The sequence below is a fragment of the Pristis pectinata genome, chromosome 10, assembly GCF_009764475.1.
Source record: "Pristis pectinata isolate sPriPec2 chromosome 10, sPriPec2.1.pri, whole genome shotgun sequence".
In the NCBI taxonomy this organism is placed as follows: domain Eukaryota; kingdom Metazoa; phylum Chordata; class Chondrichthyes; order Rhinopristiformes; family Pristidae; genus Pristis; species Pristis pectinata.
Window position 1 is genome coordinate 46,520,238 of NC_067414.1, and position 26,466 is coordinate 46,546,703.

At 39.6% G+C, this 26,466-nt stretch overlaps 1 protein-coding gene and 1 long non-coding RNA gene across 5 annotated transcripts in view; one reads left to right on the forward strand and one right to left on the reverse strand.

The window, feature by feature from the left end:
* Positions 1–18,179, forward strand: part of LOC127575055 (synaptotagmin-like protein 1) — a 198,593-nt gene extending 180,414 nt beyond the window's left edge. For 3 of the 4 annotated variants that reach the window (XM_052024688.1, XM_052024687.1, XM_052024686.1), the window contains exons 12-16: positions 2,363–2,524; positions 6,782–6,860; positions 9,037–9,136; positions 13,946–14,151; positions 17,466–18,135. In XM_052024688.1, coding sequence (XP_051880648.1) covers positions 2,363–2,524; positions 6,782–6,860; positions 9,037–9,136; positions 13,946–14,151; positions 17,466–17,605 — 687 coding nt within the window. In that variant the 3' untranslated portion in view covers positions 17,606–18,135. Of the gene's footprint in view, positions 1–2,362; positions 2,525–6,781; positions 6,861–9,036; positions 9,137–13,945; positions 14,152–17,465 lie in introns of all 4 variants that reach the window. The other variant, XM_052024685.1, reaches the window with a different exon arrangement.
* On the reverse strand, positions 13,816–17,512 carry LOC127575056 (uncharacterized). The gene is made up of 3 exons (XR_007957002.1): positions 17,448–17,512; positions 16,418–16,457; positions 13,816–13,860 (listed from the first exon to the last, which is right to left on the reverse strand). It is a non-coding gene; the product is annotated as an uncharacterized LOC127575056 (long non-coding RNA).
* Positions 18,180–26,466: the final 8,287 nt, after the last annotated feature.

Here is a 26,466-nt window from a genome sequence, read left to right on the forward strand (position 1 = left end):
AGTGGGAGGCTCAACCATGGTAAAGACATTAAATATCAGGGGTAGGTGGTTAGACACTCTCATTTGAAAACTTTTGTGCCATGAATGTTACTTGCTACTTATCATCCCATACCAGAAAGATGTCTAGGTCTTGCTGAATGCAGGCATAGACAGCTTCATTTACTGGAAAGATGGGAATAGAATTGAACATTATACAATCGTCAGTGATTTTCCCCACTTTTGACCTAATGATGGAAGAGAAGTCAATGATGAAGCAGCTAAGGTGATTGTGCCCAGGACATTGTCCTGAGAAATTCTTGCAGTAATGTCCTATGGCTGGGATGATAGAATTCAAAAATGTGCTCTGTGTAATTTTTCTCTAACTCCTCTTATTTGTGACTGTACTGTCAAGGTCTAATCAAACAATCTTTTTCCACAGGAAAAGCTCAATTCCAATAATAAAATAAATAAGCATGCTTTTGTGAGAGCTTGAGGAAAATACAAAAAACTTTTTTGAAAATACAAAAGAAAACCAGAGTTAAGGGGTTTCCCTTCCATCCCCATCAATGCTGCCCTTACTTGTATCTCCTCCACTTCCCGTACGTCTGCCTTCACCCCCCCTCCCCTTGCCGACATAACAGGGACGGGGTTCCCTTTGTCCTCACCTACCGCCCCACGAGCCTCCGCATCCAACACATCATTCTCCGCAACTTCCACCTCCAATGGGATCCTACCACTAGGCACATCTTCCCCTCACCCCCTCTTTCCACTTTCTGCAGGGATCACTCTCTCTGCAACTCCCTTGTCCACTCGTCCCTCCCCACTGATGTCCCTCCTGGCACTTATCCCTGTAACTGCACTAAGTGCTACACCTGTCCCTACTCCTCCTCCCTCACCACCATTCAGGGTCCTAAATAATCCTTCTAAGTGAGGTACTGCTTCACCTGTGAGTCCGAGGGTGTCATTTATTGCATCCGGGACTCCTGTTTTGGCCTCCTGTATATTGGTGAGACCCAACGCAGATTGAGTGACCACTTCGTCAAGCACCTTCGCTCTGTCCGCTGCAACAGCTAGAACCTCCCCGTGACCGCCCACTTTAATTCCGCAACCCATTCCCATACCGACATGTCTATCCATGGCCTCCTCTGCTGCCACATTGAGGCCAGGCGAAGGTTGGAGGAACAGCACCTCATATTCTGCCTTGGAAGTCTCCAACCTGATGGCCTTAACATCGATTTCTCTAACTTCCAGTAACACCACTCCTTTGTCTTCCCTTATTCCTATGGCTCCCTTCCCCTGCCTTGATGAGCTGCCCATTTCCTCTCCTCTCCTCCCCTCCCCCATCCTTTATTCCATGGACCATTGCCCTCTCCCACCAGATTCGTCCTGCTTCAGCCCTTTGCCTCTTCTATCACCTCTCAGCTTATTACATCTTCTCTCCCTCACCCACCCACTACCTTCACCATCTCCCCTGGACACCTATCACATGATCTCACCCATCCCCTGCCTGCTTTGTACTCTTCCCCCTCCCCCTCCCCCCACCTTCTTATTCTGGCTTCTGCCCTCTTCCTTTCCAGTCCTGATGAAGGGTCTCGGCCCGAAACGTCGACTGTTTATTTCCCTCCATGGATGCTGCCTGACCTGCTGAGTTCCTCCAGCACTTGTGTGTTGCTCCAGATTCCAGCATCTGCAGAATTTCTTGTCTCTCTTTTATTTGAATATATTACATTTAAACTGTGACTTGTTTCTAAAGTTAAAGTTTAGCAGAAAGCAATTAAAAAAAGACTTTTGCATGACTTTCCAAAGTACTTAATATTAATATTGACCACCTTCCTTAAGTGAATGGGGAGAAAAGTGGGATTTCTGTGGGGTTAGTTGATTCCAAGATGATGAAACTGACAAAGGGAGATTGTAACCTCATGGCTCCCTGTGGATGGCCATCTACAATGTCTTATTGAGGAATTAGAATTAACTGTGTTAAGTACTCTCAAATATGGGCAAAATAACCAACGATCATAAAGAACTCTTCAATGCACAAAATAAATATGTTGCATGATCATAAAATAGGAAATATTGCTGGTCCATATATGTAGTTTCAAAGAAACTCTCATAATACATTCAAGATTGGTTTAATTAATGAACTGTTATTTATAGTACAAAATACAGAAGCAAGAACTTCAGAATCGAACACTGAATCTCTCTGTGTGGCACAATGATAAAATATGGGCAAAATAACCAGTGATCACAAAGAACTCTCCAATGCACAAAATAAATATGTTGCATGATCATAAAATAGGAAATATTGCTGGTCCATATATGTAGTTTCAAAGAAACTCTCATAATACATTCAAGATTGGTTTAATTAATGAACTGTTCTTTATAGTACAAAATACAGAAGCAAGAACTTCAGAATCGAACACTGAATCTCTCTGTGTGGCACAATGATACTCTTGGTCGCAATGTTTTCCTTGGAGAAACTGAGGTGGAGATGAGTAAATGGGATTGGCGTGACAACACACTAAACTGGTACAACTTGGAGCCCAAGGTAATATTTGCCATTTGAATAATGTTTATATTTTTAACCATACTTGATAGATGCATAATACATATATTTTAATTTTGATAAGCAGTTTCTTTGAGTGAGTTGATGGTGATGATATTCTGACCTCACTATAGTTAAGTTCTCCACGAAATAGTAGACACTGGCAGCTGGCTGGCAGTTTGTCAAGAAATGTAGGGCAGCAAGATACCATTGATAGAGAGATGGAATAGTGTTCTAGAATGGCCCCATGCTTATGGATGTGTGGAATAAGGTGATAGAGGAAAGGGAATGTCTTTTGTAAGGTCAGGTTTGGTATTTATAAAAATAGGATTGCATGACTCCCAATGAATTCTTTTCTTAGCTGTTGAGAAATGCAGGGACTGTGCAGGATGTCGCCAGGCAGGTCTGGGATTTGCTTCTGCGGCCCTGAAAGGTTTTCAAACAAAAATCATCCCTTTGTGTGAATGCAAATTTTAAACAAATAGTCTGAATTCTTCCAAATAATAACAGGATGCAAGCTACTATATGGGTAACAGGATGGAAGTGCCTGTACTGTGTTGTCACTAGATGTAAATCAAAGATTTCAGAAGTCATTTAGGAAGATAGTTGTGCACAATAGGGGTTGTTTTATGGAAGTTGGGGGGGGTGGGTGGGAATAGTGCATTGCTTATAAGACGTGCCGTTTTAAAAGTATGGTTTTAGTCTGTAATTGCTGGGCTAATTGCTAAATTCCATGATTTAAAGGTGCCTAGAGTCAGGAAAGTATATACTTGCACAAATGCTAATTAGTAATACTTCTGTGTGGCATGGTTTAGTAGTCTCCACACACTTGCTTCTGCTGAAGGTGTGAAGTATACTAGCTGCTACACAACAGAAGGTTTTGGGATGGTTCAGAGACTAAGAGGGAGTCCAGGTTCTCAACAGGGACATTGAAGCTCCTGGTGGAAAAAGTTCTCTGCATGCAGGGTGAAGGAGATCACTGCATCCTCCTTCCCTCCCCTGCTCTTCTTGTCTCGGCTCTTATTCAGAGGGGAGCCAACAGCTAATGTAAGGCAAGGATTGCTGGATCCAGAGATGTGTGTTTTCGCTTACCTTATGGATCTGACTAACAGACTAACCTCCTGGAGGAAGTCGGTTACCCATTCAGCCTCCATTAAATTAGAACTGACTTAAAATAACAGCAGAAGCTAGAAATCTGAAATAAAAACAGAAAATCCTGGAAGCACGCAGGAGGTTAGGTAGCATCTCTGGAAAGAAAAACAGAATTAACATTTCAGATCAGATATCTAAAATGTTAAATCCGTATATTTTTCCACAGATGCTGCCTGAGCTGTGACTGTTTCCATCAGTGTCTGTTTTTACTTTATTAAACTAGAAGTGAACAGATTAGGGATGTGTTTCAGTTATTTAACATTTTACATTCCACCTTAACCAAACTTACCTATTTTGGGGCTACTATTCCCCTGGCAACTTTACCACTCTCTCTCCAAAGGTACCAGCTTACCTTTTGAGTATACCCAGCATTTTCTGGTGATATAATTTACTGCTGCTTTTACAAATGGCAATCTGCCATCGAGTTCTCTTCATATTTAGAACCATCGGATGCTGCTGTCAGCACAACAAATATCTTGGACAATTACTCTCTCGACAATTTGTATTTAATCATGGGTCCAACAATGGACTGTTATAATCTGGACTGACCACCATGACTCTTACATACCCTTTATTAATCCTTCAGGAGAATAATATTAATAATAGAAAAAATAAGGATCAGATCTACATTCTGTAAAAATATCTTCATTATTAATATAAATTAAAAGATAGAACAGAACAATACAGGAGTACACCTTTTAGCTCTGAGTCTGTTCAGCCACTCCTTTAGGTCATGGCTAGTGTGACCAAATTCCATACATCCACCTTATCTTCATAATACTTTTTGTTAACATAAAATCTATCAATGCCAGATGTTAAATTAACACTTGATCCAAGAGTTCAAACATCTGCCACACATTGCTATATAGAGCTATTTCATAAATTCACTTCTTAAAGGGTTGGATCCTAGATTCTTCAACCAGCAGAAATAGTTTTCATCTAGCCTCTCATTTCCTAGTATCTTGAAAACATTGAGCAAAGTACCTCTTAAATCTTCTAATTTTCAAGAAATACAGTCCTATTTTGTGTAATCTCTCCTTGTAATTTCATTCAGAGTCCAAATATTATTCTGGTAATTCTACACTGTATCCACTCCAAGGCCAACATACCTTCCTTGAAGTGGATGTCTAGAACTGTTCACAACTTCTAACACTTGTATTTTATATTTAACCTTTTTCACGATCTTCTATTCCATATTCTCATATATTTTCTTTTGACATAGAAGGAGGCCACATGGCCAATTGAGTCAATGCCAGCTCGCAGTCAATCCTGTCAATACTCCCTACCTCACCCTCTTCCCTACAACTCATCCTCCCTTGAGTGCCCATTAATACAACACCCCCCACTCCAATTTTCCTACCAGCCCACCTAGTTAAGGGGCAATTTACACAAGCCAATTCACATAGCAACTGGTATCTATTATGGGTGTGGAGGAGACCAGACCATTTGAAGAAAACCCATGCAGTCACAGGAAGAGCATGCAAATGCCACACAGGCAGCACCAGAAGTCAGAATTGGATACTGGTCACTGGAGTTGTGGTAGCTGCACTCCTGTGCTACCCAATCCAGGACATATTAACAACAGACGGAGATGGATCCCCAAGTCAATTTGTGCATTCATCTATTTTTTAAGCTTGTCTCCAGTTAGAAAGTCTATTCTCTCCTTGTTAGTGCTAAAGCAGTAAACCGCTCGTGTCCTGATTGAATTCCATCTGCCAATGTTTCTTTTCCAATAAATTACAGAAATATTGAGTAAGCTAATGACCTCATCAAATTGTTCATCTTACTAATGGCTTTCCTTTCTCATCATTTAAATCTTATGAATGTGGTTAATAGTTTCTGCCTCAACACAGATCCTTATGAAAAAGCACCAACCATATCCTGTCATTTAGAATACCTGCAGGCAGTACCTTTATCCCCTGTCTTCTGCAGCTCAGTCTAATTAAGTCAATAACTTCCTCCCATTCTATGAACTCTAGTTAACATTCTCTTCTGGGTGACAATTAAGATCCTTTTGGAAATCCATATAAATTACTTCCACAGACATTCCCCTGTCCACTTAAAATAATCAATTAGGTTAATGAGGTTAATCAGACATAATCTTTACAAATCCATACTGGCTGTCTCCTGATCAAATGGAATTGCTGAAGTGCTTAATAACACCAAATTTAATAATTTCTTGACAACTGAAGTTATGGGTCTACAGTTCTCCACTTTCTATCTCTCACCTTTCTCAAACATCAGAATGACAAATGCCATTTTCTCAAACTTATTCAACAATTGCCAAATTGAGGAAGAGATGAAAGTTGTACATCCCCCATTCAATGAATGAGTGTACTTAATTTAAACATGTCCCCTCGTATCTCTTCTGGAGCAATATCACTCTCAGCATAAAACATTTTCATGGCCTTTTGATGCCTAACCAACTATTCCAAAAGTCTTTGCACCTTGCCAAAAGCATCCATGAACTGCTTCTAATTTCCATATCTCAGATGAGTATTTCATTGAATTAGCTGAATGTTTACTTGATTTTTCAGATCTCTGAACTGAAATGATGCACATTAATTCTTTATAGTGTTGAATAATTTTGAAACATGTTTGTTAACTGCCAAAAAATAACATTATAAATATTAATAATCTTTTGACAAATTTCTATTTTGAAATTTGTGTGAATACAATTTGCTTATAAAAATGCAACTTGAAATTTTTCAGATCAATTTTTGGAAGGAAAATGCTCAAAATGCCGAGGAATGTGATGCTAGTGCAAATGTTATGTGTCTTAATCCACGTTTCCATTTTTTTTATTGGTTGTAGTTACACTTTTGAGAGTGCAGAAGTGCAAAAATTAACCTCAAAGCAAAGATGTATGTGCAAATATACACAACTGAGTACTCCTGCCTTCACTGGAACATATACCTGGCAGTTGAAAATTACTCTATTAAATAATGAAGTGTAATTTCAGTACAAATGGTTGGAATTGTGGAAAATTCCATTTGCGTCACTGAAAAAACACCAAAATGATCAATTTAGGATGCATTTTTAGAGAGAACTGCCATATGTTATGTCTTGGTATCCAATATCTGTGATGCAACTTCTATGTACTTTCAGCCATCCTGTTTACCTGAAGGAAACATTAACCAAGGAGAAATCCATGTGGCACTCAAATATATTCCAGCAGATTCAACAGGTATTCTTGCTTTGATCAGTAGCAAACTTTTAATATCTTTAATCAATGAAGTAATGCATAAAAATCTACACAACTTGAACTGTCCAAAATATTTTGTTTCAGGCCATCTGGGGGTGCAGAATGATAAGTATGACCATTTTATGTAGAGCACTTTTGCACTTTAATTGCCTTTTTCAAGATTACAATTGTTTCAGTTTAAAGATGATATTCCATTGTGACCCTTGCTGTAATACCACCTTTACCATTATAATGATGGCATTCAGTAAAATTTCCTTTTAACCTTGAAGATTCAAGATGATGCAGTTGAATAAGTCACTGATCATAGAGGCATATTCTCATGAGAAAATAGCATAAATTATAACCAAAGAAAAAGCTTTCAAATTCTCTCCTGGTGCTGCAGTAAATTTTGTTTTGAATCTGAAAATAGTTCCTTGTTCCCTCATGTCTGCAGTTACTTGAAATGCATATACAGTAAAAGCAGAGTTATACAGCTTATACCAGACTTGACAGACAAAAGTTAATGAAGTATTCCAGATAACCCAGATGTGCAATGAGAACAAACACCAGCTCATTCATTGAAGTTTCGGTGATAGAATTGCTTTTTTCAAGCAATTAATAGATCAGTGATTATTTGTCATTTGCACACCTTAGGCATTGTCCTGATGTAGGCCCAGTCATTCTTTCTGAAGTGCTTTTAACAAGTGTCTGCCAGTTAGTGAAGTGCCAGATAACCAGCTTTTTACTGCACTATGAATTGCAGACAGCATACGGCCCTCTGCCCAGACACATCACTCATGATCTTGGTCCACCTCCACTTACCTGGGCTGGATGTCAAGGGCTGGAAGAATTGCATCCAGACCCAGGAGACGTGGGTGAGGCTTCAGCAGCAATATGCTGTCATTGTCTTAGAGTCATACAGCACAGAATGGCCCTTTGGCCCAACTATTCCATGCTGATTCCCATCTAAGCTAGTCCCATTTGCCCGTGTTTGGCCCATATCCCTCTAAACCTTTCCTATCCATGTACCTTTTAAATGTTGTTAATGTACCTGCCTCAACCACTTCCTTTGGCCGTTCATTCCATATATTGACAAGCCTCTGGTTGAAAAAGTTCTCCCTTAGGTTCCTATTATACCTCTCCTCTCTCACCTTAAACCTAGTTCTTGATTCTCCAATCCTGAAAAAAATTGTGTGCATTGACCCTATCTATGCTCCTCTATAAGATACACCTCATTCTCCTACACTCCAATGATAAACGTCCCAACCTGCTCAACTTCTCTCCGTAACTCAGTCCCTTGAGTCCCAGCAACAGCCTTGTAAATCTCCTCTGCACTCTTTCCAGCTTAATGACATTTTCTCTATAGTCAGGTGACCAAAACTGAACACAATATCCCAAATACAGCCTCACCAACATCTTGTACAACTGCAACATAACATCCCAACTTCTATACTCAATACCCTGACTAATGAAGCCAGTGTGCCAAGAGCCACCTTCACATCCCTGTATGCCTGCGCCTCCACTTTCAGAGAACTATGTACTTGTACTCCCAGATCTCGCTGTTCTACAACACTCCCCAGGGCCCTACTGTTGACTGTGAAAGTTCTGCCGTGATTTGTATTCTCAAAATGCAACACCTTGCACATCCAAATTAAGCTTCATTTGCCATTCCTCGGCCCTCTTACCCAGCTGATCAAGATCCCTCTGTAAATCCTGATAACCATCTTCACTGTTAATGACACCACCATTATCTGCAAACTTATTAACCATGCTTTGTACATTCTCATTCCAAATTTTCCTTTTGCCATCTCATCCACAAGGCTCAAGGTTGTAATTCCTTTACCAGCTCCAGCTGGGTGGATACGGGGAGATGGATAATGTAGTATAATACTGGGAGTTGGCAATACAGTTGGTTTCCACGTGGGGTCCAGTGACTGAGCTGAGTGACGCATGTGCTAGCATCTCTCATTCAGTGTATTTCAAAGTTAGTGGACCCATGCAATTCTTGGACCTTGGGTCATTATGTTGGAGGGTGGCTTTAAATTTTGACCCTACCAAGATTTTAATGAGAATATACACAAACTCATTCATTGATGGTTCAATGATAGAATTGGTGCTATCCATTTTTTGCAAGCAATTAATATTTTACTGATAACCTGTTATTTGTAAATTCCTTTAGATGGGTATAAATCACAAAGTGGTGAAGTTCACATATGGTTGAAAGGAGCAACAGAATTACAGCCACTGAAGCCCGGCGGTGTAGATTCATTTGTGAGATGGTAAGTTGTGTTAGAACTGGAACTTTTATTACCACTTAAAAATAAAAAAAAAGTACATACAACTAATATATTAATTTCAGCAATGAATTTCAGGTACTTCTGTAGTGATTATAACAGAACATTAAAAGCTCCAGGTGTTTTAAAGCCACTGTTTATAGCAGAATATACAGTATGTTATTCTTGGGAGTGATAGAGACTATAATATTTAAAATAAATCAATTTCATATATTCCATGCATTTATTGACAACACTGAATTAGTTAATTAATGAGAAAACAAGGAAATGACAGATAAATTAAACAAGTATTTTTCCATCAGTCTTCACTATAAAGGATACAAGCAACATATCAGAAATAATTGTAAATCTGGAATTGAAAGAGAGGGAGGAAAATTACAACCATCAAAGCAATGTTACTGAGCAAACTGTTGGAGCTAGGGCCTGAAAAGTATCTGGATCCTGACGGACTTCATCCTCTGGTCTTAAAAGAAGTTGTTTGTGAGGTAGTTGATGTGTTGGTTTTAATTTTCCAAAATTCACTGGATTCAGGGGCAGTTCCACTAGAGTGGAAATCTTTTATTTCAAAAAAGGGAGATGGATAGCATGAAGCAACAAGCCTGTCAGTTTATCATCTGTCACTGGAAAAATGTTAGAAGCTATTATCAAAAATGTTGTAGCAGGGCATTTAGTCAATGTGCTTTTGTGAAAGAAACCATGTTTGAATAATTTATTGAAGTTCTTTGAACATGTGTTGTGGAAAAAGAGGTACTGATGGATGTACTAAAATTTCCTGGCATTTGATAAGGTGCTGCATCAAAGGTTATTGTGTAAAATGGTGCAGGAGGTAACTATATTGGCATGGATACAAGATTACACAGTAAACAGAGATTAGGCATAAATCATAAATTGTTTTTTTTCTGACTGGTAAAATACAATAAGTGAGGTGCCACAGGGGTCATTTTTAAAAAAAAATTCTATGAATGACCTAGATAATGATACTGAAGGTATAATTGCTAAATTGCTAAATTATACCTTGCTAAATTTGCTAATAGCCCAAAGACAAGATAGATAGAAAAATAAATTGTGAAGAGGACATAAGGAGAATACAGGGGGATATGAATTGGTTACATGAGTGGGCAAAGATCTGGCAAATGAAGTATAATGTGGAAAAATGTGAAACTGTCATCTTGGCAGGAAAAATAAAAATGATGTATACTATCTAAATGGTGAGGGATTACAGAGCTCTGAGTTGCCAAGAGATCTGGGTGACCTAGTGCATGATTCACAAAAATCTGGTATGTAGGCACAACGAGTAATAAGAAAAAAAACCTAACAGAATGTAACCATTTATTGTCAGGGAGAATGAAATACAAAAGTTAGGAACTTGTGCTTCAATTATATAAGATATTATTTGTACTACATCTAGAGTACTGTATATAGTATCGGTCTCCTTATTTAAGGAAGGATGTTAATGCCTCAGAAGCAGTTTAGAGGTTTATTAAACTAATAACTGAAATGGGCAGGTTGTATTTGTAGGGAATGGTTGGAGAGTTAAAAGAATGAGAGGTAACTTGGTTAAAACAGAAGATCCAGAGAAATGTTGACTGGGTGGATATAGAGATATATCCTTTCATGGGAGATTCTATACTAGGGGTTACTCTTCAAAAATAAAAGGTTGGCTATTTAAACCGAAATAAAGTGAAGATCTTTAAGGCAGAGGTAGACAGATTTTTGAAAGGCAAGGGAGTAAAAAAAATTGACATTGGATAAACCACAATGCGGAGTTGAGGTTTCAATCAGATCGCCCAAGATTTGTATGTTCTTAATAAATTGGAGATGCTGTGGAATAAATGACTTAGCAAACAATCTATTGTACAGCAAACAAAGTTAATTTACTCACAAGGCAGGGTCTGGAGAGCAGGGAAAACTCAAGATTTCAGCAACTTTTCCCAATAAAAGCAGAAAAAATGCAGTGAGTGAGGATAGTTGTATACAAATTATGTGCATAAAATCAATCTCTGTCACTTACCATAGTCTGGTTACCAAGCTTGGTTGACAGGGGCAACAAACAATCTGTTGGAAGAACTCAGTGGGTCAAGCAGCATCTGTGGGAGGAAAGGAATTACCTTGCATCAGGACAATACCTTTCCTCCCACAAGTGCTGCTTGACCCACTGAGTTCTTCCAGCAGATTGTTTGTTGTGCTTCCTTCTTGGTTGACAGGGAAATTCCCAACTCATCTGGTTGGCTGTGCAGGTGTCACTATATATAACCTTTATTGCCATCTGGTGATTCCTCTCTTCAAGAACTGCTCCACAGTATCCCCCCAAAAAAATTAATATATTTTCCACCAAGATCATAAGGTTCTCTTTGAGTACGTTTCAATTGTTTGTCTTTCACTCAGCTACAACTCTTATTCATCTTCCATAGTGGGATTTAGAGACAGATATACATCAAAATAATGAGAGAGATTTAACAGTTCAGAAGCTATAAGTACTGTAGTATAGAAATGTACTTTCAACCTTTGAGGATAAAAGGGTGGCATGATGGTGCACCACAGCTCTTGGGCACCCAAGTTTTGAAAAATCAAAGGAGGATTGTGGAAGAAAGTAGCAGGGTTGTGTGTGTGTGGGGGCAGGGGTGGGGAGGAAGGGGTAAAGGGACTGACGGGAGCTAGCAGAGGTCTGATAGACCGAATGGCCCTCTTCTGCATTGCAGCATGGAAGAAAAACCACAGGAAATATCTATAAAAGGTTTTCTGCTTTAATTCAAATCAGCTGATAATTGCTTCAAATAAACTTTGAAATGTTTTTTCAGGATTTATATCACTCTCAATTGTCACAAGAAAGGGAATGTTATGAATCAGGTGATCAGGTCAAAATTATATTGATGTTACTTGTCACTGATTTGAATTTATTTCCTGAACCCCTGTCTTTGTCACCTGGAAACCAGATCAGTTGTACAATCAGCAATGAACTAGATAGGAAAAATGAATAGTTTATTTCTGCCCATCACTGTATTCTTATTGAATATAATCATGTGTTAAAGATACCAAAATACATCTATTGGCATTAAACTAAATAAAGCTGCATTATAAATTGATTACTAAAAGAGAAGGGTGAATATATTTTAGATTGGTGAGTGTGTAATTGCTTTCTGTGTATTGCAAAGAAATGATTGAGCATAGATGTGAGGAACTAAATTAGGTTTTCAGAAATGCTAAATTAGTAGACATGCCAAACAATGAGGTAGAAGGCAAATTTCAGGAAGAACTGAAAAGCAAAAAATTGCAGATGCTGTAAATCTGAGATAAACAATGAAATTTGTTGGAAAAACTCTGCAGGCCAAACATATTGCAGAATATTATAATGACTTTTCTTTAATGGATTATTGTTATTTGTTTTTGTTATGGGAAGCAATGGGAAGGCTGTGATTTGTAAAGTACTGAATTTAATTATTTTTATTGTCCTATCAAAATATTTTGTATCTCTGCTGTATAAGAAGCTTGCACAAACTATAGATAAGATACTATTTTTGTCTTTTTTTCTGCATTGGCATTTAAGGTAACAAACAATATGTGCAGCAGATTTTGAATCACATATCAATGCAGACATCACCTGCATCTCCTCCATTTCCTGTACATTTGCCCTCACCCCATCCTCCCCAACATAACAGTGATAGGGTTCCCCTTGTCCTCACCCACCACCCTTCGAGACTCCACATCCAACACATCATTCTCCACAACTTCCGCCATCTCCAACAGGATCCCTTCCCCCCTCTGCTTTCCACAGGGATCGCTCTCTCCACGACTCCCTTGTCTGCTCATCCCTCCCCACTGTACACCCTCCCAGCACTTACGTCTGCAACCATGCTAAGTGTCACACCTACCCCTACACCTCCCTCACCAACATTCAGGGCCCCAAACAGTCCTGCCAGGTGAAGCAGCGCTTCACCTGTGATATCATTTATTGCATCCGGTGCTCCTGATGTGGCCTCCTCTACATCGGTGAGACCCGACGCAGATTGGGGAACCGTTTCATTGAACACCTTTGCTCCATCCGCCACAACAGGCAGGATCTCCTGGTGGCCAGCCATTTTAATTTCACTTCCCATTCCCATACTGAAATGTCTGTCCACAGCCTCTTCTACTGCCACATTGAGACCAGATGCAGGTTGCAGGAGCAACACCTCATATTCCCTCTTGGTAGTCCTCAACCTGATGGGATCAACATGGATTTCACTAACTTCCAGTAACCACTCCCCTGTGTTTTCCTTCCCCATCCCCCTTTGTTTTCCCTGTTTCTGTGGCCCCTTCACTCCTTCTCTTTCCCCTCCCCTGCCCTCATGACCTGCCTACCTCTTTCCCTTTATTCCATGATCTACTGTCCTCTTCTATCAGATTCCTCCTCCTTCTGCCCTTTGCCTCTTCCACTTATCATCTCCCAGCTTCTCACATCATTCCTTTTTACACCCCCTCCCTCTCCTACCAACTTTTCCCCTCTCATGCTCTTACCCCTCCCCCTACCCTTTTATTTGGGTTTCTGCCCTCTTTCTTACTAGTCCTGATGAAGGGTCTCAGCCTGAAACGTCAGCTGCTCTTTTCCCTCCATAGATGTTGCCTGACCTGCTGAGTTCCTCCAGCACTTCGTGTGTGTTGCTCCAGATTTCCAGCATCTGCAGTCCCTCTTGTGTCTCAGATTTTGCACCTCAACTTCATCCAATGGAATGCTTGAAAATAAATGCATTGCTATAGAATTTAACATCAAGACTCAACCCGTTTCACATTAGTTTCTCATAGCTGCTTTTCTTCTAGTTATATTTTACCAGACACCAGTAAGAAGAGCAGGCAGAAGACCCGAGTGGTGAAGAAAAACCTTAATCCCATCTACAACCATACCATGGTATATGATGGATTCAAGTTGGATGAAATAATGGAGGCCTCTGCAGAATTATCAATTTGGGACCATGAAACATTTACCAATCAGTTTCTTGGAGGAGTTCGCCTTAATCTGGGCACAGGTAATAATTTGAGTTGCAATTTTTTGGCTACAATTTGCTTGAAACATATTTAAATGCTGTGAAAGACAGAAGTTTGGATAGCTGATACAAAATATTTCTTGAAAATTGCTACTTTAACTGTACAGTTGTCATTTTATCCAAAATATTTTAAAATATATTATCAGAGAAACCGAAGAGCTTTCTCTATTAACCTATCCTTGTATTGTGATCAGTGAGAGTGGGGCTTCTGAAAGACATTTTTCCTCCGGGAAACTATTTTCTATCTCATGCTAACATTGCAGTATGTTACACTGCTGTATGCAGCAAGCTAATCACAAATCCCAATTTCCCAGTCTTGCAATTAATTTAAGAAGCTTTTACAGTCATCATTAAATAACTGTTCATAAAATTCTTCTTGCATTTCAATGTTTGCCTTTTGCGTATGTCCTTCTACTTTTAAAAGATCTAAATTAAATTGATTAAAATGTTTTGCACTGGTTTTGAGGTAAAATCCAGGGAATGTACCCTCGGGTCAGGTGTAATATAGCCTAGATGTCGAGTAAATCTCACTCCTTACTGCCATAGCAATCCAGATCAGCCTTGCTAAATTAATGAGACACAACACAAAAAACTGGAAAAACTCAGTGGGTCAGGCAGCATCTATGGAGGGAAATGAACAGTCAACGTTTCAGGTCAAGATCCTTCATCAGGACTGGAAAGAAAGAGTGCAGAAGCCAGAATGAAAGGGTGGGGATGATAAGTGAATCCAGGTGAGAGGGGGAAGGTAGGTAGGGTGGGGGGGCAGAGAGTGGGAATGATGTGAGAAACTGGAGGTGATAGGTGGAAAAGGTCTGAAGAAGATGTAATCTGATAGGAGAGGACAGTGGACCATGGAATAAAGGAGGTGGGGAACCAAAGGGAGGAAGGTGTGGGTGATGGGCAGGTTGTGAAGGTGGGGTAGGGGAAAGAGAAGGGGGTGAGGAAACAGAGGAGAGTGGTTACTGAAAGATAGAGAAATCAATGTTGATGCCGTCAGGTTGGAGACTAGCAAAACAGAATATGAGGTGTTGTTCCTCTAATCTGCATCTAGCCTCAACTTGGCAGTAGACGAGGCCATGGACAGGCATGTCAGTGTGGGAATGGGAAGTGAAATTAAAATGGCCGGCTACTGGGAGATCCTGCCTGTTACAGCAGACCGAATGAGGGTGCTCGATGAAGAGACCCCCCAGTGTGCGTCGGGTCTCACCAATGTAGAGGAGTCCACACCGGGAGCACTGGATGCAATAAATGACACCAAATGGATTCACATGTGAAGGACTGCCTCACCTGGAAGGACTGTTTAGGGCCCTGAATAGTGGTGAGGAAGGATAGGGACAGGTGTAACATTTAGCATGGTTCAGGGATAAGTACCTGGAGGGGGATTGGGGGAGGGGGGTAACAAGCAGACAAGGGAATCGCTGAGGGATAAATCCCTGCAGAAAGAGGAGAGGGGAGGGGAAGATGTGCTTGGTGGTGGGATCTTTTTGAGGTGGCAGAAGCTGCTCCAGATTTCCAGCATCTGCAGTCTCTCATGTCTCCAAATTAATGAGACATTTCCTTTTCCACTGCACCTTATCATAATGATAAATGTTGGCCAGCTTGTTCTGTGATCAATGCAGCAGCAGTAAAGAACAAAGTTAAGCCTTTCCAAAATCATTTCAGTTGGTACCTTTGCAACAGTGAAGATTTTCATCCTATTGACCTAGATTTGAATGATGAAAAAAGTGTTCAAACCCAATAAAGCATATAATCTCCTACTTTGTTTCCCCTCAAGATGCTACTACAGTGGCATAGCCTTTGTAGTTGTTGACTGCATGCTTTCTATAATTCCAACAAGAAGTGCTGTGGGCCATTAATGTTTAAATCAGCTTTAAGTCTATTTGAGATTCACCAGGATGGCCTCAATTTTCCTGATTATTATCTGTAATACAAGTACAATTTCATGAATCTAAATGCCATATCTTCTTGCTGAGCTGGATATGAACTAATTCAAAGAAAAGCAAGGAAATTATCCTCCTAATACTGACCAATATTTATCACTAAAGATAATCTAGTGCTTTTCATTTTGCTGTTTGTGGAAGGTTGTTAATTTCTTATTTCCTATATTTCCAACAATAACTGCGTCTCACATAATTTATTTCTCTATAAAGCATTTTTGAATATCTTATGTTCATGCAAACTATTTTTTTCTTGTGTTCAATATTTTAAGAAAATACAGGACTAATCATTCGAGGGAACAGAAAAATACCTTTTGTCTGAAATGGTGTTTAGTTACTCCAATGGTGGCCCTGTTGAGGAAAAGAAAATCACAATTATTTTCTTTGAAACAAATGGAAATTAGAACAAGTCATTCAACCCCTGGAAAACATACAACAGTGGATAAGTTTAATGGCTAAGGCTGTTTTCTCTGGTACATTGGTATTGATTGCATTGTCATTTCTGAGGTTGTTTGATTAAAGAGTAAAGATGTCAGCTAAGCATGAATTCAAAATAGTATTTTTGCATAGAAATAAATTAAAGCACAGGTAAAGGCCCTTGTTGGTGTTCACACAAGCTCCTACTCTCTCATTTTCTCTCTGTTCCTATTTGTTCTTATTCATCTTCCTTCTGTTTCCATTAAGACTCCTCTTAAATCAATGTCATTTGCTTTAAGATGCTACAGTTTTTCATTCTAATCATTCACTGAAATAATTCTACAAAGCATATATAAATGTATTTAGGGGCGGCACAGTGGCGCAGCTACTCGAACCACTGCCTCACAGTGCCAAAGAAACAGGTTCACCTTGGATGCTGTTTCCGTGGAGTATGCACATTCTCCCTATGACTACATGGGTTCCCTCTTACATCCCAAAACTATGCAGGTTGAAGAGTTAGTTGCCACGGTAAGTTGCCCTTAGTGTGTAAGTGAGTGGTTCAATCTGGGTGAATTAATAAGAATTTAGGAATAAAAATAGGAGTATTGTAGGATAGTGAATGTGGTTGACGGTCAGTGTGGACTCAATGGGCCAAAGGACCTGTTTCTCCATGTTGTATCTGTCTATGACTCTGTCATATTTTAGTTTTATAAAATTCAATACATAAAGATTCACACAGAGTAGCTTAAATTCCAAATGGAATTAAGCTCCCTTCAATACCTTTTGATTGTAACACTCATCTCTTAACCAGAAAGTGGAAAATCCAATTCCTGAAACATCAGACAGTTGACTACACTTTGAAGTAATTCATTGAGTATGTTTGAAATATCCTGAGACTGTGAATGGTGCAAGCCTATTACATACCTGTATCTTTTCCCATAGGGAATAGCTATGGGCAAAATGTGGATTGGATGGACTCGAACGAAGAGGAGGCAGCTCTCTGGAAGGACATGATATCCAAACCCAATGAATGGGTGGAAGCAGTACTGCCTCTCAGGCCAACTATGACAAAAAGGAAGTGAAGAACCTCAGTTACTGTTTCACTTTTAGGTGTATAGCCAAAACTATTACTTGGCAGCAAGTCCAAAAAGTTATGCTTTCTGTATTTTTTTATCAATTAATTTCTTAATCGAGGGGTGATGGGTTTTAGAGTCAAGCCAGGGCTTTTTCTTTAATTGAACAAGTAAATGACTAAATCAACAGGATCATTTAAAGAATGGAATATACTTGGTATTTGACACTTACACATTTCAGAAGACCGTGATTAGCATGAAGTACATATCTGGGACAAAATTTTTAAAAACTTATAAAAAATAATTTGAAGAATCTAAAGCACAAAGGAAAAACTACTAAGATAAAGTATGTTGGAAGGTGAAGCATGTGTTGTGCTTGTGTGAAGAGTGCCAAGAAAAATTTTTAAAAATTGAAACAATAAGTGCTTCATTAATAAAGTCTGTCTGCAATAATTTGCCAAATACAATATTGGAAAAGTTGAATAAGCATGTATGATTTATCACCGAAAAAAACTTCAACAAGCAATTTATATGTACCATTTTTGTGCCTTTTCATATATATTAAAATATTGTATCACAATACATTTTTCTGATTCTTCAAATGTGTAATATGACTAAATATTTCAAAATTACAGGATGAACACTCAATATCCTCCCATTAAGTAAAACCCAGCATTTGAAAAAATAATCTAATGGAGCATAGGATTTATTAAGTTTATTAAGCAAAATGAGTTTTAAATCTGTAGCTAGGATTGTGAACACAAGAAAACAGAAGCAGGAGTAGGTCACCAGGCCCTTCAAGTCTATCCTGCCCTTCAGTATGATCATGGCTGATCTATGCTGGCCTCCATTCCTCTTTTGTGCCAGTTCCCTCTAACCCTCAATCTTTCAATTATTTATTTATCTCCACCTTAAATATATCTAATGATCTGGCATCCACCATCCCCAGGGGCAGAGATTCCAGAGATTCACTACCCTCTGAAGGGAAAAAAAATTACTCACCTCAGATTTAAATGGCCAGCCACTTATTTTGCAGTCCTCTTGTTTGCAACTTTCTCTCTTGTGAAAACATCTCAAGATCTAACCCTTGACAAACTTGGAAACCTAACATTTTGTTCCCTCCTCCAGGTCATTAATGTAAATAGTGAACAATTGAGAGCTCAAGTACCAATCCCTGGAGTACTCCACTACCTCCATCCTTCCAACTCTTTGTTTTCCTGTGCTATATAACTCTATGACTGTAAAACTAGTTCATTAGTTCACCCACATTAAATATTGTAGCTGTAGAAGCCGGCCAGAGACTGGGTATTCTGTTGCAAAAGCCTTACTTTCCGATTTCTCAAATCCTTTCCACCACCTACAAGACATAAATTACAAGTATAACAGACTGCTCTTCACCTGCTGAGAAGAAAATATTCAAAGTTTACCGTTGTTCAGGACAAATCAGTCGACATTACGGAGGGGTCTGATTCATAGAAAACCATCTGTATTGTGACTTTCTGTGACAAAAAAACATAGTTCCCATTGAATCCTTCGTTATAAATGGAGAAGCACTGCTATGAGATGTTTTTTCTCTCAACAGTAATGATGAGTGTCACAACTGCTGGTTCACAGCAGAGGAGCTACTTAAGAAATTTGCTTTGGAAACAGACAAGGCAAGCTCCTAGGTGACCAGCAGCTATGTTTGGAGACACAAGCGACTGCAGATGCTTATCATCTTCCAGCCTTCAGTTTGAATGTAGACATACCATCTTAAACACATATCAAACCTGGATTAGATAGTTTAATGATGTAACTCACAATAAATAACAGTTGTTATTTAGATTTACAATCTGTAAAATTTGCTGGCTCCGTTTCAGACATCTTGAGGGCAAGTAATTTGGAGAACTCTTGGGGGGAAAAAAGACCCGCTGGACAGTAAAATGAAACTACTGCACTAAAATAACCGCCACATTATCTGTGCATGTACCCAGAAATGAGAGTTGAAAAAAATTGTTGCCTCTCTCATTTTGTTTATTTATTTAGTTTCCCTGCCCCACATAACTTCCTTAAGAATGCATTTTATTCTGTATCTCAGATTTTTGGGTGGTGATTTGTGAATTCCGTAAGGGTGAATTTCTGTAACCTGAACAGCTGTAACGTGGGGATCGCCTGTATTCGACTGTGATCCAATCCACCATCTAAATATTGATGATCTCTACCACCAGTGCACTATGAGTACATTGGGTAACAACTAGAAGAAATACTGCAAAAATTGGCAAGGCTTCTACAACAAGGCTCCCAAAACTGGAAGAAAATGAGAAGCAGCCACATGGGAATACCACTATCTCCAAGTTCCCTTCTAAGCTCACACCATCTTAAATTCTGAACATACTGCTGTTTATCATCACTGGGTCAAAATCCTGAAATGCACTGGCAAATATCTATCAGAGTTCAGCAGTTCAATTACCTCTCACTACACCCTCTTAAATTAGGAATGGGCTTGGGCAATATATGCCACTGCACACACATCCTGTGTAAGATTCTTTTTTTTTTAAAAAGCACGGTTCCCTCTCTTCAGGTAGTTTGAACTGCTATTAGTGCTTGCCTCATAAAACTTGCTTATACTTATGTTCTTGCAAAATCACATACAAACTCCTTTCCTACTTTTCTAAACACGGCTAGACCATCTCTGGCAACAGCTTCTACATTGATTCATTATTTCTAGAGTATCCATAGCATCTATTTTTGGCTCGATTTACATTTCACACTAGCCATATAATTTAAGGACTATTTTCCAGTATTAGCAGACAGGTGGAAAGATGTGGGAGTTGTGTGCCTCCTATTTGGGGAGGAGATTAATTCAGGAATGTGAACGTGGAAACCTCAGGGACATGGTGGAAATTAGACAAGACTTAATTATCATTTTCATCCCTTCATTACCATTTCATTATCTTTGCCTGGCCACTGGCCAGATTGAAATAATTGTCATGGCTGGGAAGTCTAAAAATTTGGTTAATGAACAGATTTTGTTGAGATTACAAAGAGAACTTCAAATGATTTTTATCTCCTTCTCTCAGCCCTCAGCCAGAGAGATTGGAAGCATGGCTGCTAAGCGGGTGGGTAGGTCTGAGCTAGAAGGGTGTAGCTAGGAAGTGAATGGAAAGGATGGAGGTACAAGAGAGCACAAAAAAAAGGAGTAGAAGTTGGCCTGTCCCACCATTACATATGATTATACCTGATCTGCCCTTGGTTTCAACTCCTCTTCTGTGCCAGTTCCATTTACCCCTCAATTCCCCAATCTTGTAAAACTCAATTCTTATCCTCTTTAAATACCTCCAGTGATCTAGTCTCCACAACCCTCCAGGATGCAGAATTTGAGATATTCACTACACTTTGGAAGAAATTTTAAACAATTGCAATCTTATCTCGTAACTATGTTCCCTTGTTTGAGATTAAGATTCTCTGACTAATGGAAACATCAACATCTATCATGTCATGTGTCTTTAAGAACTTGTGTATTTCAATAAAATAATCCCTCAATCTTCTAAATTCCAAAGAATGCAGATCCAACTGTTTTTAGCCACTCATGATAGAACAACTCTCATATCCTAGGAATTAGCCCAGTGCACCTCTTTTGGATTGCCTCCAGTGCTAATATATCCCTTTCTTAAGTAAGGAAACAAAACTCTGCACAGTACTCCAGGAGCAGTTTTGCTGACATCTTGTATAATTGTTACATTAATTCCCTTTTCTAAATGCAAATCCCCTTGCAATAAAGGCCAATGGACCATTTGCTTCCTAACTACTTGCTGCATTTGCCTGTTAACTTTGTGTGATTCATGCACAAGAATACTTAGATACCTCTGTACTCCACTTATTTGGAATCTCTTTTCATTTAGATAATAGTCTGCCATTTAATTCCTCTTACCAAAGTGTCTGACCTCACACTTCCCCATGCTAATTGTTTGTCTTGTCATTCAATATCCAAATATCCTCACAAAAGGGACAAGTTTGGAGGACATCATTGGATATGGGGTGGTTGGGGGGGGGGGGGTGGGGGCTGCAGGGTGTGGAGCGGGGAGAGGAGGCAGCTGTTTAAGTAGAGTGAGGGGTCGGGGGCAATTTAAAATTGCAGGTCATCCTAGGCATTTTCTGGTGGGTGGGGGATGGGAGTTGAGGATGAGCTGGCAATATGCAACATGATAGGCCAGCTTGAGGAGTTGGAGTGAAATCATAAGCCTGAGTTCAATAATTTAAAAATATATCTAATTTTAGATCTCCTCTGCTGATTATGCCTATGACTGAGAACTATTTACTGACACCAACATTAGTGTAGTGTACTGAGAATTGCTTAATTGGAAATAACTTACCAAGTGAAAACAGACATTAACTTCCACATGTGGTGGGTTCCTATCCATTAGTGGGAGTGTGTTTGATTAGTCATCCTAACATCCTGATAAGGATCAATTCTTGGGACCTAAATTGGACAGAACTGGAAAACGTGGGCTGGGGTTGGAATGAGTGATTAATCCACACCTGTTCAACCCGATGTGGGCTTTGTGTGAAACTGGTGCTGCTTGCTCATTATCATGATCTCAGAGACCAGCTAGCACTAACTGTGATGTTGACTGTCTTAGCATCAACACAGAACCAAGTTTTTAGAATGCTGGTCCCAGTTTAAGCTAGCTTGGACTGCTTATAGGCAGTCTGCATCTTTTACAGAAGAGTTGCTTCGAGGCTGCAGCAATTAATGTAAGTTATTTAAGATGTCACTGCAAGAAAGATTGTACAACATGGACAAACAGTGCTCTGATTTTCTGACTTGCCACTGGAGGCTTTTGTTAACCAGGGTCAAAAAGGAGACATGCTCTCTTTCTGCAGAGGACCAGGGGGCTTTTTAGCAACAGGCTGAAACAGCAGAAGAGGGGAAGCTATGGAGAAAACTACAAGGAATGAAATCACAAGTACCATGCAACTAAAAGTTCAAAAGCCTCACACATGGTCAAAGTTGGTGAATGGCATTGCCCCACCCCCTTACCCACCATTGCACTGTAGTCTCACACATGGTTCAGTGCCACCATATTGCCATTACTTGCTGAACAACAACCTCTACCTGGAATATGCCCACCCAAACCCTCACTAGTGCAAGTCTCACAATCTTAGGACACAGACTGCATAAACTAAGAGCAATTCAACTCTGACAACAAAATTATTCATATGCATCCCATGGAAATCATAACACTGTCGGCAGCACAGTGGCACAGCTGGGAGAGCAGCTGTCCCACAGGTACCGTAAACTGGGTTCAGTTTTGATCTCTGGGTGTTACCTGTGTGGAGGTTGCCAGCTCTTCCTGTTACTGCATAGGTTTCCTCTAGGTGCTCTGCTTTACTCCCACATATGGGATGGTAGTTTAATTGGCCACTGTAAATTGCCCCTGAGGTAGATGGGATGGGAATCTGGAGAGAATAGGTTAGAGGGAAAATTAGTGAGGGGATTGAATTGATCTGTGAGCTGGCATAGACTCAATGGGCTGAAAAGCCTCCACCAACGTCATAAAGAAATATATGGAAACATTTCCTTCTCTCTTATTGGAGAACATGGCAACAGCAGAAAAAACAGTAGGGACAGTTGCAGCTGTACAACCTACATCCACAAAGGAGCTGACCATTACTGGAGCAGCCAAAATCAGATAATAAGTATTTACAGCATTTTCTGCTTTTACTTCAGCTGTCCATCATCCACTGCTATTGTAACTTTAGATTGTGCTTCTACTTCTTCCATTATTCTTCTGTCAGACAATTATATCTTTATCTGCAGGTTTAAATAAGTTAATTTTTCAGGTCAATGATCTTTTATGAGTACCTGAAAAGGTTAGGGGAAAAACAGGTTTAAAAATCCAGAGAAAGGAGATGGTGAGATGAGAACAAAAAGTGGAGGTCCAGATGGGATAAGAACAAGAGAGGTTTAAAAATGGAAAGTAAAAGAGGGACAAGAAACAAAAGATCAATATGGAGGAGGCGTAAATGGAAGAAACAGAAGCATAATCTTAAATTACAAATGTGAAATAGAAATATTCATTATCATAAGTAATTAAACAATGCTGAAGCTGGCTGTAATGAGGATGAACTGTTTCTCGACTTACATTGATTGAGCTTTATTGGAACAGTTTGGGAGGCAAGGACAGAGGCCAAACCTTGAGAACTGAAGTACAAATAGCAATTAGTTTCCCAAATATAGTGGAGACCATACTGTGACAAGCATTTAAAATATACTAAATATAAAGTACAGCTATTTCACTAATTTACCAAGAAAAGGAATTAGGTACCTTAATAGTATTGAAACCAGGTTCTGGAAGAGTAGAATAGGGGTAAAGAGTAGAAATGCAGAAAATGGGACACATTCAAGTGACTTAACAATGACTACATAAGGAAATTTTTGCTAGAGCACAAAGGAAGGTCTATTGGAAGAACTACTATTGAAGGTGGGATGGAGATGAAGAATTTGGGAAAAATACATGAAATCCTTCTGGGAAGCAGGAAGGAATGAATGGGAGTCATTTGGCTAAAATATAAAGTTTGTCATTATCCTATCCCTTGGAATGGAAACAGACAAGTAGATGATGGAAAGGGAAGAGTCAGAGGTGGACTATGTTGTGTGATATAGCATGATTGAGGTTGGAGCTTGTGGAGGATGGATCTCCAGAGGAAATGAAATTAATGATTAGCAGGGAAATGTTGATTTGATGTTCAGTGGTAGGACCATGAAAGCAGCCAACATAATCAAGGACCCCTCCCAACCAAGTCATTCTCTCTTCTCCCCACTTCCATTGTGCAGAAGATATAAAAGCTTGAGAATATGTACTACCATGCACAAGGACACCTTCAATCCCACTGTTACAAGACTCTTGAATTACCTCTTATATGATAAAGTTAAACTCTTGCTCAATCTACCTCATCATGGCCCTTGCACTTTATTTGCTCAGCTACACTGCACTTTTTCTGTAACTGTAACACTATATTATACATTGCTTTTTTTTCTTCTTTTATCATACCTTGATGTACTTCTGTATGGAATGATCTGTCTGGATGGCACACAGACAAAAGCTTTTCACTGTATCACAGTACTTGTGACAATAATAAAGCAATTACCAATTACCAAAGAGGTTTGAGGAAGAACTCCAACCTGGCCAGATAATGGCAGAATAGCAAGAGGGAAGGTGAAGACACATTGTCACTTGATCTGATACTCAGACACCAGGATAGATACAGATTTGTGCACTGTAGAGGTTAACTTTGAGGCAGGATCTGGAAGCGGTGAATTACCAGTCACATAACCTTCAGCTAGAATATGGAATAATGATAACTCGGGTGCCAGCTTATGAAGGCAAGACCGCACAAGTTCTGCTCCAGAGGATCCATGAGATCACTGATAGAATGTGCAGAAGGCTGAAAAATATGCACAGTGAAATGCTTGGTGAATTAGAAAACCTGTCTGAAAGTCCCTGTGCGATATTGAGGAGTGGGGCTGCCCAGAACAAAACCTTGTCAATGGCTTTGCTCAGAACTTGGATCTCATCTTTCCTAGTATACAAGTGGCGGCCAACTACATTTCACGCTTGCAGACCCAACCAACATGCAGTATCTGATAACAACTCTCAGATTCTCAGCTTCATTGGCAGCACAACCAGAAATCATCTATCTTCTACATGCAGTAGCTCAGATGCCAGTGCTCAATGGGGCCAGCAGAATATAACAACATACTAGCCACCTGCAAGAGATTAGCAGTATCTTTGAGGTGCTGCCACGAGGAGCTGCTGTTCTCGATCAGGAAGATTGCATTCATTTTTTGCCAGTGTCCTTGCTGCTGTCTGGTAGTCAGTTGTTGTCATGGTCAGTAGAAAGAGTCCAAATCCGTGCCATTTAAGCTTCGGATTGTCCTAGGGCCACCTGCAGAATCCTCCACTGAAAACAGTTTTTTTACCAGCTATGCTGCAACCGTAGTACAGAGAAATGCAATGTAGCAGTAACACAGGCAAAAGCATGCAAAAGACTGGAACCAACCAAGTACACAGCAATGATTATTTGATATTTGTATGAAGATAGTTGGAGTATAGATTTAGTGTTAGATTTTACTCTGACATTGTGGTCAAATAGACATTTTAATGGTCAATAACAGAGTGTAAGTAAGGGGGAAACTTATAGAATGGGACATTTGGCTTATGTTTATAGCACCAATAATCAACTTTTCTTTAAATATCAAGCCAGCACAAGGCTCTTTACATTGTCTCTTCTCTCCTTGTCTGCGTCCTCCTGCTCTGCACCTGGCTTTAAGGCTGGGCTCACCTGATTTCAAGGTCCTGCAGGATGCAGAAGACCACAGCAAATCTTTAGATTCACTTTGCTGAACAGTACAAGGCTTATCTAAAGTGATCAAGGGAACAAAGTCATTGCTATGACCTCTTTCAGGCTGTGGGGGGGGGGGGGGGGGGTGGGGTGGGGTGCAGTATGGCATTCATTGTTCAAATTTTTCCTTATGTGATTGTGTTGCATTGTAGTCAGAAGGCAGTCCTAGATGTAGTTTGATAAGCCAGGTATGCATGACATCCCGTGCCCTGTATGTATGTCATCATTCTGGATTCCAGAAAGTGAATATAAAGCAACACCAGCTATACTATCAGAGTGAAAACCCTTCCATATACACTACCTTTCAGAGTTCACATCCAAAATGTGTGCAGTCAATGGCACCTGCAATACTCAGAAGTTTGTAATTTTTGTCAAGGGAGCTTTGCTGTAATAGAGAACATCTGTGACTTTCCTAAATACACCAATTCTGGAATGATCATATTGAAAGGTAGCTCATGAAACAATGCTAACTAAGAAAGAAGGTA